This window comes from Corvus brachyrhynchos, unplaced genomic scaffold, assembly GCF_000691975.1.
Source record: "Corvus brachyrhynchos isolate BGI_N302 unplaced genomic scaffold, ASM69197v1 scaffold119, whole genome shotgun sequence".
Classification (NCBI taxonomy): Eukaryota; Metazoa; Chordata; class Aves; order Passeriformes; family Corvidae; genus Corvus; species Corvus brachyrhynchos.
Window position 1 is genome coordinate 597,716 of NW_008240054.1, and position 13,040 is coordinate 610,755.

The window sequence follows — 13,040 nt, forward strand, 5'->3', positions numbered from 1 at the left end:
TTAAGAAAAATGCCATTCATTCAACTTTGTGTTACACTAAAAAGTCAATAAAGAAATATTTCCTTAAAAAGCACAGAAAACAACCCACAATGTCAGGACACATAAAAGAACCGGGACGGGGAGTATTTTGAAGTTGCTGCCAGAACCTGGCTGAACACAGAGCAGTGAGGTCACCGGATCTCAGAAACATTAGAAGCCTGCAGCCAGCACACAGCCATCTCCCGGCCTTTCTTCCACAGTGAGGACACACCGGGACAAGCCAAGGGAGGTATCTCGGGACTGGAGCGTGCAGAGCAGCGCTCTCCCATCCTGCTCTCAGTGCTTCTCTCCCCCGTCACTTGGGAAGGGCTGACTTCACACCCTGATTTTTCTTCCATTTCCCCATCTTCCAGTAGGAACAGAATTCTTGGTCACAAAGCCATCTGCTGAAGCCAGGCACCAGGAAGAAATCATTCCTACCCACAAAAGTAAACACAGCTCCTTGCAAAGCCCCATTTATGTATTTCAATGTCAGAACAACAAATATTTCTCTTCCAGAGTGTGCAGGACTGGAAGGAGCCCTGCTCTGCCACGTCGCCCTGCAGAGGCAGCCAAGGTACGAGGCCGGAGAGCAAACAGGATGTGGCAGGAGCAGACACAAACACAGTCCCTCCTTCCCTCTGCCATCCTGCACAGGCAGTCCGTGCCCTCCAGCACTGCACCTTCCCCCGTGGTGGAGAATTACACCGAGAAATCAGCTGCTGCATGTTTAAACACACCACTAATGGTGGCTGAACAATTTTACTTCTAAATGAGCTAATTAGTCTCTGTACTTACTGAAGCTGATAAGAATCATTCTTTTCTAACATTTACTTTAGAAGATACGATTTTTATAACAAACGTTTTTTGTTTCTGTTGCTATTGTTTGCACAGTGGTAACTTTCCACAGCCATGGCAGTGTTACATCCTCCAAAATGAACAGTTGATGTTACAGGTTATCTTTCACACACAAAAATTTGATAGGAATCAGCAGCTTTTTAACAAGACTTGATAAAATTAACATTCCTGAAGCTCCCATTTACAGAGTAAGGACAGAGAGTCCTGTCAGTCCCAGAGTTGGGGGAATAAATATTTAATATTGCTATTGCACAAAAAAAGTCAAGAAACTTATGCCTTCTTTTTTTTTTCAGTATTGAAGTTTCTGTATGAAAAAACAATACAGAAACACATCACTGTTTTCCGAGCCCACCATTTCTTTGTAAAGACATAGCACAAAGTAGAACAAAAGATTTTTTTTGTAATACAGAGCATTTAATAAATTAATGGATGAACTGCTTAAACTGGTGGTACATTCTCACTGTAAGTACAACTATTTTTCTGACAAGGCAGATTTGGTTGTTCCTCAGCACAAAGATGGTTTACATACATGAGGAGGTAAATGCTTATTTGGCCACAGATGACGAAGCTCAAGTAGAATTTGCTTCTTTCTCCACGTCATCATCGTCGTCAACAACCTGAAATCAAATCCAGAAGTGGTTTAGATAAACAGTTTAAGCTCTCAGTCCTGCAGGATTTATTACATTAAATCCCTGCTGGGCCCAAGGAGAACAGCAGTTATTCCACACCACTGAACGACAATGGGCTCATGAGGAAGGTAAGAAAATCTGGCAATCCAAAATGCCAGGAGGAAACGTGCTTTAATTATAGGAGCTGGTCAAGTTACCATAAAGGCCATGGAAACAATCACTCCAGAGATCAGGTATTTCATGAGAAAGCCAAAGAATCTGCATTTCAAGGGACAAAGCTCGTTGCTTTTTATCACATCAAGTCACCACAGCACAAAGGTAACAGCAAACAACTGTGTCCAGCTCTGGGCTCCTCAGTAGAGGAGGGGTGTGGCACACCGGGGGGAGTCCAGCGAGGGGTCTCCTCCCTCTCCCGCTGCCAATGCGATCAGCCAGCCCTGCCCAGGGCCACTGCTGCTGCTCAGGCCAGCCTGGCACCCACAGCACCCAGGGCTGCTCCCCAGCCAGGCAGTCCCAGCCCACGGGCTGGTACAGGACCTTGCAGAGTTCTCCATCTTTGCCAAGATACAGCTTCTGACTTGGAAAACCTGCATCTCTACATCCCTGGTTTTCCCTAATTGCCAACCTGTTCCTGCTGGAAAGGGATAAAGAGCTCCTTTTCCACTGAAAAGAAAACATCTGTGATCTCTCCCCAGCCCACCTGTTCGACGCCTTCGACCTCAGGGATGTAGAACTGGAGCATGTTCTGTATCCCGTTCTTGAGGGTGATGACGGAACTGGGGCAGCTGGTGCACGAACCCTGCAGCTTCAGCTGCACAATCCCATCCTCAAAGCCTTTGTAAATAACATCACCACCATCTTCTTGCACTGTGGGCCTGACGGAACACAATATTCAGCCTAAGGCATGTAGAGCTGAAACACGGATCCTTCCAAAACCCCTCAGTAAAGCAACACTCAATACTCACAAAAACTGTCAAGACAGAGGGATTTAGTCAGTATTTCTCTACAACTACCTGGTTCACATTTCCAACAACTCCTACTGTGTTGGACTATCTAACATAGAAACTTTCTCTGTAGGACAGTAGGCAAAACATTATTGCAATGAATGCAGCAGTGTATGAAGGAATCACTGAAACTTTAGGGTGGAGAGTGAATACCCTGGAGCAGAGCTCGATCCAGCCTGCACAGGCACCCTGGCTTGCCTGGAGGCCCTCTCCACATGCAATAATTGCCTCAGTTACTGCCAATACAACAGGGGCGTGTACCCCCAACAGGATGCAGCGCAGCTGTCACCTGTGATAAGAAGCCCTGCTTCCATAAATAAATATGCAGTTCTCCACAATTTACGCAGGACAGAAAATAGCTCCAACTATAAAAGCTTAATCCTGCTCAGGGGTGAAGGAACCAGCTCCTGATAAGCTCACCCCAGTGCCGTGAGCATTTCTGCAGCCTGCCCTCCCTTTGCCAGCCACAAATGCCCAGCACTGTAGCTCTGTCCCCATAGCAACATTTTTCCAGACCAAGTTAAAACCATCAAGTTACTCTTAACAGAAGCTCTTTATACTGATTTCCAAAATAACTCTCTGAGAACTACAGTCCTAACAGAAAAATCTGTGAACCTGACACATTTATTAACTCACCACAGCAAATTATCTCCATTCCAGAAGGCCAAAGATCATGATTTAGAATTCCATTTTTCTTACTTGAATTAACTTTCTGACACACTACAGGACCTTTCAGATGTACATTCCCCCCATCCTGCACCTTCTGACAACTCCTCTGCATTTAATTCTGATTTGCTGGACAATAAATGCTCTATGTGTAGCCTGGTTTATGTATAACTTCTGAGAACTACCCTGCTGTAAAATGAAGGAAGATACATCACTGCTGGTATTCTCATCAACAGCTTCTTGGTCCATTGATGGGTACTGGGGGAGGAAATGAAAGAAATGAAAAGGTGGGAAAACCAGAATTTTGGGCAGAAATTCTGTGCCTGTTATGAAAGGCCCCTCGGAAATCAAGGACTGACACACTCCAGCGAGCTTAAACAACCAGGTACCCGGCAGGAGCATGAACATTACTGTCACAGCTTTATACAACTTTATACTTGGCTTCTGGCTTCAACACTTAGCACAGATGTTTGGGAAAATGTTACAGCTAATTTCTACTTTTCTTCCTTACTCAGGAAAATCAGCCAGCACCATGTGTCAGCTCTGAGATAAACAAATTTTTAAATTAAGTGATATCACTTTAAATGCGGCAACCAAAAAAAAAAAATAAATACAAAGGCCCAAGTTCATCATAACTGCTATGATTTTGATCCACAAACAAGTTTCTGGTTCCTGCAGTTTGTGAGCTGGGGAAGATGTCACCATCAGATATCACAAACACATCACACATCTTCCCCTGCATCTCAAATGTCAAGTCACTTATTGCTTTCAGTTTGCTTTGGAAGGCAATTAATGAGCACAGAAATATTCTTCAGGTAAACAACACAATCCACAGCCACTCCTGAGACTTCATTAGTTACCACCAGCTTCCGAATTCAAGCTGTGGTAAAGCACCACTAAAATCACAACGGAATGCAACGACAAAATCCATGGAAGCCCAGCATTTTCCACTAGGAAATTTTCCTTTGGAGTATAAACTGCTTTGGAATACTTGGAAGGGAAGGACAAGAACAATTAAGACAGACATTAATACAGAGAGAAAAAAGTGCCTGTAAAAGCAAAGCCTGTGCTGTTTATTAAAACCCATGGACCTGTCAAAGGCACTGTGGAGAGCAAGCCCAGGTCTTGCTCTGAAGTCACTCAGCAAAGAGGACTCTGCTCAGCACAGGAGCTTCAACAGGAAAACCAGAGAGAGTTTTCAACTGAACAGCATTCCCAACTCTGGCCAGTTCTGCACTCGAACCCCTCCACACCAGGTGCCGAACCATGAAATCACATTCCCAAAGAAAACGCACTGTTCCCTAAATAAACCCAAACCCCAAGACTAACTCACTCATCCAGCAGCAATGCTCCCTGTTCACCTGATTCTTGTATCCAGCAGCTCCTTAATCATCAGTACAACTTCATCATCTTCTTCTGAAGCAGCTTGGGAAAAGAAAAATGTGCAAGTCAGAACACAGAGAATCCCAGGCTACAAATTCCTGCCTGAGTTCATCTTAACAATTTTTTTATTTAAATTCTCCTGCATGCTTTTCTGAGGGAGAAGTGGAGGCTCTTCTGGATGGCACAAAAGCTAAACCCAAAGGCAGACCTTGGCCTCTCCCTGAAGATTTGATTTACCTGTGTCTGTCCTAGGTGCCTCATCAGTAACCACAGGTAAGCCGGAGGCAAAGAAATCCATTATAGTTGCATAAATATCTGGTTTCAGTAAGTTCCAGTCCAGGTCTTCACTCTCCTGTGAGAATCAAAAGAGGGGAAAAAAAACCAATGAAAAAGAGTACCTGCCTGCTGCTGCTGAGTTACACAGAGATTCTGATGTTAAAAATACCCTCATGGACTCTCACATTTGATGCACAGGTCGGACTTCATAGTTCTGTCAAGTCCAGCTTTGCCAAAGAAGCTTAGTCAGACTCAATTTGTGACAGTCAAAAGAAAGGTCTCCTTGTCTGCAAGCCAAGCAAGTGCTTTTAAAGCATTAGCTAAAAAGGTGTGGAAGTCTCTAAAATAAGTTATTATTGGACACATATTTTTACCAACTGTTTCAGAGACTCAAGATTATCAATTTACCAATTTATCATTCCCTGAATTGCCCTGCACTCTCACTGCCCAGCTCCTACATAACCCCTTATCTCTGGTGCCACAGGCCCCACACCTTGTGCAAACACACCTCATCCTGGTCCTACAGCGACTCTGGGACGTGTCCACAGCTCACCCAGCCCCAATCCTGCTCCACACAGAGCCAACTTCCGAGCTGACCACGGGCACAGGGCTTCAGCCAGTCCAATGCTGAGCATTTCCAAGACCAAAGAATCTACAGCTTCACTGGGAAGCCACCTCCAGTGCTCAGCCACACACTGCAGTTATTCATTTTCTTTTCTATTAAAGGTAGCTCCCTTTAGTCACTTGTGGACACAGCCTCTGGACCTTCCACCGTGCCTGTCCAAGAGCCTGGCTGGATCTGCTCGATGGCCATTTCCAGACAGCTCATCTTCTAGCACAGCCAAACCTCTGCTCTGCTTACCTTGGTGATTGTGATGAAGTCTGGTCCAAAGAAAACACTTTTAACTCCTTCAACCCGGAATAACTGTCTGTTAAGGAAACAAGAAAAAAAAAATAAAAGGCAAAAATGCACCCAATCTAACAAATTGAGTTTTAATTTTAACAATTAACAATATGGTTAATGAAAACACAACAATTGCATCAAAAGAAAAAAAAAATAATTAAAACTGATGCAGGTAAATACAGTGTAAGGCTGTGGTTTTTGTAATTACGGGGGGAAAAAGGATGTTCTCTTGAAAGACTGGAAAACATCAAAAATGCAATGAATGAAGGAATCAGAAATCTTACCACAAAAGCATGTGTCCTGGAAAATGATAAAAGTGATTTCACAATACCCACTCGAAAGAATTTAGAAGGCCAAAGATCATGATTTAGAATTCCATTTTTCTTACTTGAATTAACTTTCTGACACACTACAGGACCTTTCAGATGTACATTCCCCCCATCCTGCACCTTCTGACAACTCCTCTGCATTTACTTCTGATTTGCTGGACAATAAATGCTCTATGTGTAGCCTGGTTTATGTATAACTTCTGAGAACTACCCTGCTGTAAAATGAAGGAAGATACATCACTGCTGGTATTCTCATCAACAGCTTCTTGGTCCATTGATGGGTACTGGGGGAGGAAATGAAAGAAATGAAAAGGTGGGAAAACCAGAATTTTGGGCAGAAATTCTGTGCCTGTTATGAAAGGCCCCTCGGAAATCAAGGACTGACACACTCCAGCGAGCTTAAACAACCAGGTACCCGGCAGGAGCATGAACATTACTGTCACAGCTTTATACAACTTTATACTTGGCTTCTGGCTTCAACACTTAGCACAGATGTTTGGGAAAATGTTACAGCTAATTTCTACTTTTCTTCCTTACTCAGGAAAATCAGCCAGCACCATGTGTCAGCTCTGAGATAAACAAATTTTTAAATTAAGTGATATCACTTTAAATGCGGCAACTAAAAAAAAAAAAAAAATACAAAGGCCCAAGTTCATCATAACTGCTATGATTTTGATCCACAAACAAGTTTCTGGTTCCTGCAGTTTGTGAGCTGGGGAAGATGTCACCATCAGATATCACAAACACATCACACATCTTCCCCTGCATCTCAAATGTCAAGTCACTTATTGCTTTCAGTTCGCTTTGGAAGGCAATTAATGAGCACAGAAATATTCTTCAGGTAAACAACACAATCCACAGCCACTCCTGAGACTTCATTAGTTACCACCAGCTTCCGAATTCAAGCTGTGGTAAAGCACCACTAAAATCACAACGGAATGCAACGACAAAATCCATGGAAGCCCAGCATTTTCCACTAGGAAATTTTCCTTTGGAGTATAAACTGCTTTGGAATACTTGGAAGGGAAGGACAAGAACAATTAAGACAGACATTAATACAGAGAGAAAAAAGTGCCTGTAAAAGCAAAGCCTGTGCTGTTTCCAGCACTTAAAAGCAGCCAGATTAAAACCATGGACCTGTCAAAGGCACTGTGGAGAGCAAGCCCAGGTCTTGCTCTGAAGTCACTCAGCAAAGAGGACTCTGCTCAGCACAGGAGCTTCAACAGGAAAACCAGAGAGAGTTTTCAACTGAACAGCATTCCCAACTCTGGCCAGTTCTGCACTCGAACCCCTCCACACCAGGTGCCGAACCATGAAATCACATTCCCAAAGAAAACGCACTGTTCCCTAAATAAACCCAAACCCCAAGACTAACTCACTCATCCAGCAGCAATGCTCCCTGTTCACCTGATTCTTGTATCCAGCAGCTCCTTAATCATCAGTACAACTTCATCATCTTCTTCTGAAGCAGCTTGGGAAAAGAAAAATGTGCAAGTCAGAACACAGAGAATCCCAGGCTACAAATTCCTGCCTGAGTTCATCTTAACAAGTTTTTTATTTAAATTCTCCTGCATGCTTTTCTGAGGGAGAAGTGGAGGCTCTTCTGGATGGCACAAAAGCTAAACCCAAAGGCAGACCTTGGCCTCTCCCTGAAGATTTGATTTACCTGTGTCTGTCCTAGGTGCCTCATCAGTAACCACAGGTAAGCCGGAGGCAAAGAAATCCATTATAGTTGCATAAATATCTGGTTTCAGTAAGTTCCAGTCCAGGTCTTCACTCTCCTGTGAGAATCAAAAGAGGGGAAAAAAAACCAATGAAAAAGAGTACCTGCCTGCTGCTGCTGAGTTACACAGAGATTCTGATGTTAAAAATACCCTCATGGACTCTCACATTTGATGCACAGGTCGGACTTCATAGTTCTGTCAAGTCCAGCTTTGCCAAAGAAGCTTAGTCAGACTCAATTTGTGACAGTCAAAAGAAAGGTCTCCTTGTCTGCAAGCCAAGCAAGTGCTTTTAAAGCATTAGCTAAAAAGGTGTGGAAGTCTCTAAAATAAGTTATTATTGGACACATATTTTTACCAACTGTTTCAGAGACTCAAGATTATCAATTTACCAATTTATCATTCCCTGAATTGCCCTGCACTCTCACTGCCCAGCTCCTACATAACCCCTTATCTCTGGTGCCACAGGCCCCACACCTTGTGCAAACACACCTCATCCTGGTCCTACAGCGACTCTGGGACGTGTCCACAGCTCACCCAGCCCCAATCCTGCTCCACACAGAGCCAACTTCCGAGCTGACCACGGGCACAGGGCTTCAGCCAGTCCAATGCTGAGCATTTCCAAGACCAAAGAATCTACAGCTTCACTGGGAAGCCACCTCCAGTGCTCAGCCACACACTGCAGTTATTCATTTTCTTTTCTATTAAAGGTAGCTCCCTTTAGTCACTTGTGGACACAGCCTCTGGACCTTCCACCGTGCCTGTCCAAGAGCCTGGCTGGATCTTCTCGATGGCCATTTCCAGACAGCTCATCTTCTAGCACAGCCAAACCTCTGCTCTGCTTACCTTGGTGATTGTGATGAAGTCTGGTCCAAAGAAAACACTTTTAACTCCTTCAACCCGGAATAACTGTCTGTTAAGGAAACAAGAAAAAAAAAATAAAAGGCAAAAATGCACCCAATCTAACAAATTGAGTTTTAATTTTAACAATTAACAATATGGTTAATGAAAACACAACAATTGCATCAAAAGAAAAAAAAAATAATTAAAACTGATGCAGGTAAATACAGTGTAAGGCTGTGGTTTTTGTAATTACGGGGGGAAAAAGGATGTTCTCTTGAAAGACTGGAAAACATCAAAAATGCAATGAATGAAGGAATCAGAAATCTTACCACAAAAGCATGTGTCCTGGAAAATGATAAAAGTGATTTCACAATACCCACTCGAAAGAATTTCTGCACATGAAACAGCTGTATGTGCACTGAGTGTTTACACCACTAAATCAACTGGATTCTGAAATTACTTAAAACTATGGAATTATGCAAGTGCACCAAACCACCTGAAATAAATTAAATTATTTTCTTCCCTCCCTCTCCTCCAGGGAGCTTTTGTTAAATCTTTGGAAAACTAATATTCGCTTTTAAAACAAACAGTCATCCCATTTACAGAAACTGTAACCTGGGTTTAGTGATGCACAGAGCAGGCAGTTTTTCCCATGAACCTGCACAATACACACAACCAAGCTGGTCTGCCCTGCACACATGGCAGCACATACATGGTCTTGGATGGAAATGTCTATTTGCAGACAGATGACAACAAAAAGCCACTTTCTGACAGTCGATTTCACTCTGCAACCCGATGCACCTTGGCACAATGAGATCCTACAGCTTCAGCACTCTGCTAACACGCTGTGATGTCCTCAGAAACCTTTCACACTGGATTTATTACTGCAAGTCACGGAGCTCTGCCTGCAAAAATCCTGTTTGCTCTCAAACAGCCCTGCAAGAGACCTCTGGAAACATCAGAACTGCGTGTTTGATAACCCCCCAGCTCCTGGAGGGAATGCCACAGCCAACAGCTTCTGCTTTTGCACAGAATTCTGCCAAGGTGCATAAAGCTGCCTTGGCCTGGCATCTCCAGGGGTAACCCACTGCAGCATTCCTGGGTATCACCCCTGGCCTGAAGCCCTTCCACCCACAGAACACACAGAGTTTGTTTTCAGAGACTGATGTGAAAGCAGTGACACACATGCAAAATGGGTGCTTCCAAATACTCCCAGAGACTTGTGATGGTGCTCCAAGCCCCTTCTATGCCACGACATATGAACTGATTCTTACTCCAGGTTGTGCATTTGGGTTACTGAAAGCTGCACTCCCAAGACCTGTTACAGATCCAGCCCAAAATAGGGGCCTTTCTTTGAGCAAAGCACGAATCTTCACTGAAGGAAAAATCCACTGGCTTTGAAGTTCAGCCCCAGCACCTGCCAAAGTGAGCTACTGCATTTATTTGAGAGTATTTGGAGGCTATTCACTGACTGTTTCCCAGTTCTGAAGTTACATGATTTCCAAGTAACTACTTGCATGAAGAGTGTTCTGAGGGGAATGAATTTGAGAAATCAGGACCAGAGGTCTCGCTGACGATGCATCAACTGCTCACAAATACTGACTTGTAACCCCTCTCAATCCAACTACATGAACCCGACCGTGGTGCCTTCTGCCATGCCAGAGCTGTAGGGAATACAGACAACCAACCTTCCCAGCTTTTATCTCAGGCAGCACTAAATCTCAAATCCAAGCAAGCTGCTCCTAAGGAGGAGCAGAATGATCCCAAGCTGTGCTTAAAAGCATCAGTTGTAGACACAGAGCCCAGACCAACCCCCAAACCAATGATGATGTGTTTAATAATACCTTGCTAAAGGTGAGCAGTATGCTGCAGCTGGTGTAGAAAACTCCATAGTCCTCGATTCCAGCACTTCCCTTCCTGGAATAAACTTCAAGCTATTTGGATTTGGTGTGTCCTGAGTTTGAATAAACATGCCTCTTACTGGAAAGACAAAAACAAAGAAGAGAAGTAATACAATCAAACCTAAGGAGCTTAAATGAAAGTCAAGTCCTGATTACTCAGCAAGCCCAGGGTGATCCCTCTGCTCCAGAGAACTGCAGCCCGGGCAGCCATGAGGCTCTAAAACACAACACGAGAGCCTTCAGAGCCACAGAACACTGGCAAACACGGGCACATCATCTCACAGGAGACAGCACGATAAAAGGAACCTTGTCTTAGCTGCTTTTGTTAGCTTTTATTTACTAAAAAGCATCGAGCTGCATGAGACTCTGAAACTAAAATTAAGAAGAAACTTCTGCCTGAATAGAATCATTTAAATGATATTTCCATCTGTGACTAATTCCATGCAATAGCACCTGCAGAATCTTTTTGTCTTAGACTGTTTCTGCTCCAGCATTGAGGGGCAGTTGTTAAATCTGCAAAAGCACAAAGTTTTCTGTGGTACCAAGTTTCACAGGTTTTTTTTTTTATTTTTCTTCCTTTCCTGAGCATTGCAGCCTATCAAACACGTGGCAGGTACAACAAACTCAACCTCAAATTCAGGGTAACACCAAATTATGGATAATATTAATGGAGAATCCTGTCAATGCACCACACATGGATGCATGTTCAAGAGCAGGAAAATTCAAAAGAGAAAATATTGAAGCTCTGAGAATGAAAAGCTTCACTTGCAGCCTTCCTGGGCTCTATCTGGATGGTCAGCACTGCATTACAACCCACCCAGGAATTGTTACCACTCAGAATGAACAGCAAACTTTCAGCATTGCCATGGGACATAAAAACCCACAACATGCTCATCTGTTAATTTTTAACTGCAGGTATTTACCTGCACGATGCCACACAGCAGATGGAAGAGATGGCTTCTTTTGCAGAAGTTGGTGGAAAGGCTGTCGAGTTGTCAGATTATGATCTTTTAACAGCATATGACAGAACCTAGAGAAAAATAACTTTACTAACAATTTCCAAATTCCACATTTGCACTGTCCCAAAGAAAGAGTATGGCAGATGCTTTTAGCAGCCCCGGGGACTCAGCAAGACACACCTGGGGTGGTGTCATTGGCTCAGGCAAAAGTAAAGGGGGGAGAGCAGCAAGGAAAAAGGAAAAAAACATTAAAAGGAAAAGCAAGACAGAGTGATGGGAGTAACAGGTTTCAGTTTCACAGCTGTGAATACCTGATTTCTGTAACTGTATGCACAGCCAACAGCATCCGGGTATTTCAAAGCAAAGCGAACATCAGAAAATGAAAACAAAACCCACTTCATGTCACAGACTAATTATTACATACTAAGTATCAATTATTATCTGGTTCCTCTCCTCCTTACCAACTATGAGGGGGGAAAGCTGGCAAACTAAGTGAATACCATCTGCAGGGGCTGTTCTGTAAGAGGCTGGTTCTCTCTGGGGTCATGGGGCAGAACACAAGCACTGCACAGAGGCCCAGAAGCCTCAAGCATGGAACAGGAGAGCAGCTTTGTCTCCTGAAATGAACATCCCTGCCGTGAGGGCAGGACACATGAACACAGAAACGGTCTAAATCCTGTTATTTGCTTGCTTTTGTGGGTTTGGGAGCAGGTAGAAACCACAACAGGATGGGTAAGGAAGGTTCCCCAGAAGTTCGCTTTTCTCCCTTTAGCTAGTAATGATTATATCCCATTTTACAGTGCTCAGCACAGAGCAGGTGTGCCCAGCGGCACAGCGTCCCCCTTACTGATTGATCTTGTGCAAATTATGGGGGAGGAATTTCCTCTTATTTCGTGGCCCTGAAGATACAGGAGTGGGGGGGTGTAACAGCTCCTCATTGCCTGATCTTGTGCACACGTGGGGGTGCAGAATTACCCCTCACTGCAGGGTCCTGAGCGGGTGTAGGGGGAATTACCCCTCACTGCAGGGTCCTGAGCCGGCTACTTGGGGAATTACCCCTGACTGCAGGATCCTGAGCGGGTGTGTGGGGAATTACCCCTCACTGCAGGGTCCTGAGCCGGCTGTGTGGGGAATTACCCCTCGGTGCAGGGTCCTGAGCTGGCTGTGTGGGGAATTACCCCTCACTGCAGGGTCCTGAGCGGGTGTGTGGGGAATTACCCCTCATTGAAGGATCCTGAGCCGGCTGTGTGGGGAATTACCCCTCACGGCTCTCCCCGGGTGTGCAGGGCTGAGCACTCCTCAGGAGCTGCGTGTCGGGAGGAACTACCAGCTCGGGGCTGGAAAGGGCTGAGAAGGAGAAACCGCCTCTCGCTGCCCGCCATGAAGAAGCGTCACCCCCGTCCGCGGTGGAGAAAGGAAGGGGAAGAGCAAGGAGCACCCGGGGCGGCCCTAGAGGTCGCGGTGCCGCTAACTGCGACACGGCCCCCTTTCAGTCGCGCGGGGAAGGGGCGAGAGGGGCCCCCTCCAGGAATAAGCCGAGCTCCCTCCG

At 44.7% G+C, this 13,040-nt stretch overlaps 1 protein-coding gene across 2 annotated transcripts; it reads right to left on the minus strand.

Annotated features, from left to right (window-relative positions):
• NFU1 (NFU1 iron-sulfur cluster scaffold) lies at positions 1-11,562 on the minus strand. 2 transcript variants are annotated; one of them, XM_008641589.2, is made up of 7 exons: positions 11,456-11,562; positions 10,476-10,611; positions 8,635-8,701; positions 7,734-7,848; positions 7,475-7,538; positions 2,206-2,380; positions 1-1,493 (listed from the first exon to the last, which is right to left on the minus strand). In XM_008641589.2, the coding sequence occupies exons 1-7, from the start codon at positions 11,550-11,552 to the stop codon at positions 1,446-1,448; spliced, it is 702 nt and encodes a 233-aa protein (XP_008639811.1). In that variant the 5' UTR covers positions 11,553-11,562; the 3' UTR covers positions 1-1,445. The 2 variants fall into 2 exon arrangements, with proteins under 2 accessions (XP_008639811.1, XP_008639812.1); XM_008641590.2 differs by lacking the exons at positions 7,475-7,538; positions 7,734-7,848; positions 8,635-8,701; positions 10,476-10,611; positions 11,456-11,562 and adding exons at positions 4,537-4,600; positions 4,796-4,910; positions 5,697-5,812 and having other exon boundaries at positions 11-1,493.
• Positions 11,563-13,040: the final 1,478 nt, after the last annotated feature.